Consider the following 6,406-nt stretch of genomic DNA (forward strand, 5'->3'; position numbering starts at 1 on the left):
AATTCCTCGCCATTAAATGCATAACTCGCTTCAGTATTCAAATTATTGGCACGTCTTGAGATGTCCTACGGTTAAAACCTATTTCAAGTCGATGATGAAGATGCTACTGTTCCTGAGGCCTGTAAAATGTAATCTTTACAAAATTCAGGAGAGTAAATAGCTAATTTCGAATCTAGTCTTTCATATATATGTCGGATGGCGAAGCAAAGCATTTCTACTAGGGTACAAGAACATATTATTATATGTCATGCTCTCAGACCGCAAGCTTTAGCTTTAACTAAAGCTTGCGGTCTGGGAGCATGACATGGATAAGACTCTGGTTCTCGCCAAGGAGGAGCCATATATTCCCAGAATGTTGCCAGAGGCCATTGAGACTGAAAAATATCTTAACTTTTACAGAAACTACAGCTATTTTCTACCACCAGCTTACGTTTCAGATAATCCGGGTAATAAGAAAACAAGCAAGACATAGAACAGTGAGACCATAGTGATAAATGGTGTGGTCATTTAAGTAAAGTAATATTACTTACAATAATTGTAATGTGTAACTAGCTTTATGAGACTATTTTGCATGTATACGTAGCTTTAAAATGTATATTTTTGATTAATATATCTGTACGTGGGTCGTTTTACACATCAACACTAGAAAAAAATATAGTATTATTATGTGTCCCATAAGATTTTTCTTCTTATTAATATAAATAAACATTTTTTCCAAACATTCATTAGTGTGTTATTGAAATAATTTTAAATTTTCTTGCCCTGTTATTCTTTAATAATTTTTATTTTCTTAAACTGTATAACGGCATTGTCCGTTTCTTAGGACAACCTTGGGAGCAATCAATATATAAGGTTCGTGGCAATGTCCGTTTTAACGGACGTCCTGAAAACCCTACTTTCAGAATGCTTTTAATTTTTTTTTCTTGAATATAGTACTTTTTTACTCATTACTATCCCCAAAAACATTCCACGTGATAGGTGGCTACATTATTTCATGTCTTGCCATGTTAAGGGTTAATTGAATACAATTCAATATAAAATTATTTTGCGTCCACGCCACCTGATTTGATCAGACAATTTAATCAGATAGGGGAAAATTGGCCTGTCTGGACTGGCCTATTCATGTTTATTTTGTTTAAAAAAGTATCTAATAACACGTTCGGATTTCAAATATTCTTTGCACTCTTGTGGATAAAATGCAGTTTTGCTATCTGTTTTTAAATAATAAAAAGGGCTTTCCGAGCTAGTGAGGTGAAAAGTAATTTCTTAAATTCACACATGTCATATGCCATTCATCGGATCTACTTGCTAGGGTTGAAACATACTTACAAATTTTCGCAAGTAATGTTTAACAAACTGTATTTTAAAAACGATACGATATTTTATATCAATGGACCTAATTTTAAGAAAGTACCGTACACCATCCAATTTTAGTCAATATCTTCCAACTATGGTCCATAACTAACCCTAAAACTCAGAGAGAATCGGAAAGAACATGGGTATTGATACTTAATTATGTAGGTATTGAAGCCATGGACCAAAATTTTAATATTGAACTATATAGTTGGGTTGTTTTATCCTGCTGCTTATAACAATGTTAGCTATTCTTTTCATTTAAATAAATTAATAATTACCTATACAACGGAAACACGTAACGTAGTGATCACTACATTATAAAGAATACTTGTACAGGAAAAAACAACAATATTGACTTAATCAAACATTCAAGTAACCATACATAGAGAAATCATCAATTATATTTTTTACTACTGATGTATATTTCTGCACAGCAGTTGACATTTCTTCACGTGTGGACAATATGTTTTTACTTCGGACGTGACCTTCCTGTTGCAAACCGTTGGATAACCACAAAGCAGTATTAGCCACAATGAGGCATGCCGGAGCAACCACTTTCAAGTCGTTATCGAATGAAGTCCTAGAGTATAAAGTTTCGGTACCATATCCAGCAGTCTTGATATAGTTGTCAAACGTTTCATAATAAGTATCCAAGAGTTTCCCAAAATGTTGACTTCTCAAAGTTGAATCTGTACTGCTTGTTATAAGGTAGAGAACATCGTAAGCCGGGCTGCAAGTGCGAGTGGTTTGATGGTCAATAATACATGCTTCGACGGGTTTCGTATCCTAAAACAGATAAATATGTATTAAGAAATAGGTAATTAATATACAGAGGGTCAAAAGAAATCATCCGATGCTACTACCTATTTCATTAGGTATTTATTATTTGTTATGGCTCCTCTACACGATGGGCCAACGCCGGCCACTCTAAGGGACGCAGCCATGCGGCAGAATGAGATAGCAGTATCACTTGCTCCCTCTAACGCATAAATGCGTCCCTTGGAGTGGCCGGCGTTGGCCCATCGTGTAGAGGAGCCATTAGGTACAACTCAATGAATTACCAAGTTTTTTTATTGCATTGAAACAGTAATGAGTAATGAGATACCTACTCTGTATTTAAAAAGAATATTTTCTTTCCACATGTCACCATGGCAAATGCAGGTTGCTGCCGTAAATTCTGCAGTCTGTTTGATATATTCGACGCAGTTTCGCTGTAAGTTTGACAACAGTGATACATATTGTGTATCGGCAAACTTCTCCAGTGCTTTTAAGAGTCTGTCATTTAACACTTCCAAAAACCTTTTATCAGTCAAGTCACTTAGAGGTACACATTTTTGTTCAATCTCAGTGTATAGTTTCTCGTCGATTTGTTTTAATATGAATGACAATGCATGAAACTTTGCTAACGATTTTAGTGATACAAGCGTATGATCCAAATCCAAAAATGTCTGCCCTGTATAAGGTATGTAGCCATCTTCACGCATATCTTGCATCACTATAACCTCTTCACAATATTTTTGACGTATATAATAACAATTAGGTATAACAAAATGAACGACAGATAAACTTTGCTGTATTTTTCTATATTTGCTCAGTACCACACGGTAAACAAACATTTCTCGGTCAAACATGCGCGTGACCGCATCGCTGAGACGAAATCTCTTATCAGTGGGAGCCAATTTTAGTACCAACGATAACTTCACCTCTTTCTCAGTGCCATCCGTACCTATTAAACACAAAGGCACCAGAAAACCGAAATAATTTTGGCCAATACTCTCAAACTCACGCAAAGAATAGTGCCATTCTAAGAGACCACAAAACTCAGCAACATTTTGTAATATTTCATTTACATTATATTCTTTTAACGCGCACATTGTAAGATCTTTATTATTAAACAATTGAATAAACACATACAACCGTCTATTTTTGACTCTTGTTGTACGCGATTAGAATTATATTATATGAAATCTATACAAAGCGAAAAGTGAACTATGCAGTCGTCCATGCGTCGCAAGTGAACGCAGTTGACTGACTGGCCCGGGCGTGAGTCATCTAAAACAAAAGTAGACAAGAATGAAGTAGAACAACATTATTTGTGACGTCACACGGGTAAAGGTACCTTATGGCGGTTGGCGCTTACGCTATTATTAACGCCGATCCAATATTATTGCGGCGCTATGCGACGTAAGCGCCAGCCGCCATAAGGTACTTTTTGCCGTGGAACGTCACATTTAGATGTTACATAACCTCTGTAGTGACTACTTGAAATGTAGCGAAAATGATAAAAAACGGAAACATTATAGTTTCGTACGTGACAGCCATTTTTACTCGGTAACTATTAAGGAGATATATGTTCATTAAATGTGAAACATAGGTGTATTTTGTGAGTTGCTGCTTAGTTAAGAGTGCTATTACATTTCGGGGTTGAGCGAGTTTAGGTATTTTACGCGCTGCGGCAGGCCGTGCGAGCTCAGTATTCCGATCCCTTCTACCACACTCGCACTACAATGATGGATTAAACATTCTTGATCCTTCGTGAAGCATATTGAAATCAACCATAACAACACTAACTGTACTTAACTTATAAAGTCCTAAAACTGTTATTTGGTAAGTACGAAAATACTAAATGCAGTGCAAATGTACATAGGGGCTGTTCATAAATTACGTCATCTATTTTTGACCCCCCATCCTTCAAATCATCCAAAAATCATGCTTCGGATGACTCTGTTTCCTCCTACGTCATGCTACCATCATCCGATGTCCAGACCCCGATTTGAAACGACGTAATTTATGAATAGCCCCATACTCGTACTTATGAACGTATATTACTCGAAAGAAATTATAGGTACTCAATTATTTACAAGAAACAAGTTACAAGAAACTGAAGATGACAGGGTCTGATGATGGAGCTGGAAGGTGGCCACGGGTACCAGTCTATCATGTAACTAAACCACTTCGTGTTTGGGCTCGTTTGATTCGTCTCAACAAGATCTTTGACACTGAAGATACACAGGGTCTGATGATGGAGCTGGAAGGTGGCCACGGGTACCAGTCTCTCATGTAACTAAACAATTTCGTGTTTGGGCTCGTTTGATTCGTCTCAACAAGATCTTTGACACAAGACAGTACTCAGGGTCTGATGATGGAGCTGGAAGGTGGTCACCATTACCAATCAACCATACAACTAAACCACATCGTGTTTAGGCTCGTTTTATTCATCTCAACAAGATCTTTGACACTACAGTCCGTTTTTTTTAGCATTAGAAAGAACTTCGCAGAAGTAAGCTTGTGGTTCCAAATCCGGCACTATTAGCGGTAATAATTTGAAGTAAATTATATGTATTGACCATGCTTCATTAGATAATTCAATCATTATTAACAATTAAAGAGCCTGATAAAAACTGCACGCTTGCTTCTGTAGAGTTCTTTCTAATGCTAAAAAAAACGAACTATATATAGGTGATACTCAGAGTCTGATGATGGAGCTGGAAGTTGGTTACCGGTACCAATCAACCATGCAACTAAACCACTTCATATTTAGGCTCGTTTGACTAGTCTCAACAAGATCTTTGACACTAGGTGATACTCAGAGTCTGATGATGGAGCCGGAAGGTGGTCACCGGTACCAATCAACCATGCAACTAAACCACTTCATGTTTAGGCTCGTTTGATTAGTCTCAACAAGATCTTTGACACTAGGTGATACTCAGAGTCTGATGATGGAGCTGGAAGGTGGTCACCGGTACCAATCAACCATGCAACTAAACCACTTCGCACTACTAATGCACTAAACCAAAATTCTCATAGTGCTATTTGTCCATATTAAATTGTCTTTCACCTGTTAGTATCTGATCCTTTCGCATTTTCTCAAAGGTTAGCTGGAAGAGATCCCTTTTAGGGATAAGTTCGCCTTTGTACATAACATTTTTATTTTTGTTTTGTTTTTGTCCATTTTATGTAAACCTGTTTATGTGCAATAAAGTGACATACATACATACATACTTCGTGTTTAGGCTCGTTTGATTCGTCTCAACAAGATCTTTGACACTAGGTGATAAACCAAACACGAAGCCCAAACACGAAGTGGTTCAGTTATGTGATAGACTGGTACCCGTCGCCACCTTCGAGCTCCATCATCAGACCCTGAGTAGTATCTTGTGTCAAAGATCTTGTTGCGACGAATCAAACGAGCCCAAACACGAAGTGGTTCAGTTACATGGTAGACTGGTACCCGTGGCCACAGTCCAGCTCCATCATCAGACCCTGAGTACTAACTTGTGTCCAAGGTCTTGTTGAGACGAATCAAACGAGCCCAAACATGAAGTGGTTCAGTTACATGATAGCAGTGTTGGCAAAAAATCAATTCGAATTGACGATTGAGAATTGACCGATCAATTCGAATTGACGATTGACGAAACTAATTCTAAATCTACTGATTGAAGATTGACGATTACTAATCGTTAATTCGAATTGATCGGTCAATCCTCAATCGTCAATTCGTATTGACGATTACTTTGTATGTACCTACCTAATTAAATAAAGAGTATTGTATTGTATTGTATTGTATTGTAATGTCCTTTTTATTTAGGCCATTTTTGTGAAACGTCAGAAACATGTTTCGAAACCTTTGGGCACCTCAGATATCGATTTTGAACGCAATCGGTTAATTGGAAGAAATGTCCCATAAATGTCCAGAAAATAAACATGTTACGGAACCTTTGGAAATCTCAGATATCGTTTTAAAGTGCCAACGATCAATTTAAAAAAATTTCCCGAAATGGAAGGGACATCCTTCAATACTGACGTCAGAAACATTTTTCGGGACCTATGGTCGACATCGATTACGAATATGAACGTAATTGGCCAATTTCGAAAAATGTCCCTAAAAGGGACATCAGTCAATACTGACATCAGGAACATGTTTTCGAACGTCTGGGAACCTCAGATATCGACTTTAAGTCCAGTAAGTCCCTAAAAAGGACACATTTGAAAACTAATCTTAGGGAAGGGAAAGGGACCCTAGGTTAATCTAGATTGAGAATTGATTTAA

General features: G+C 37.2%; 1 protein-coding gene across 1 annotated transcript; it reads right to left on the reverse strand.

Moving 5' to 3' along the window:
- Positions 1-1,020: 1,020 nt before the first annotated feature.
- LOC134671374 (uncharacterized) lies at positions 1,021-3,357 on the reverse strand. The gene is made up of 2 exons (XM_063529216.1): positions 2,466-3,357; positions 1,021-2,142 (listed from the first exon to the last, which is right to left on the reverse strand). The coding sequence occupies exons 1-2, from the start codon at positions 3,228-3,230 to the stop codon at positions 1,717-1,719; spliced, it is 1,191 nt and encodes a 396-aa protein (XP_063385286.1). The 5' UTR covers positions 3,231-3,357; the 3' UTR covers positions 1,021-1,716.
- Positions 3,358-6,406: the final 3,049 nt, after the last annotated feature.

The sequence above is a fragment of the Cydia fagiglandana genome, chromosome 1 (genome assembly GCF_963556715.1).
Source record: "Cydia fagiglandana chromosome 1, ilCydFagi1.1, whole genome shotgun sequence".
Classification (NCBI taxonomy): domain Eukaryota; kingdom Metazoa; phylum Arthropoda; class Insecta; order Lepidoptera; family Tortricidae; genus Cydia; species Cydia fagiglandana.

Coding starts and splice junctions, on each gene's coding strand:
- LOC134671374 (XM_063529216.1), bottom strand. CDS start 3,230: ATGTGCGCGTTAAAAGAATATAATGTAAATGAAATATTACAAAATGTT. Junction 2,143..2,465: donor ATATTCTTTTTAAATACAGA/GTAGGTATCTCA, acceptor TATCTGTTTTAG/GATACGAAACCCGTCGAAGC.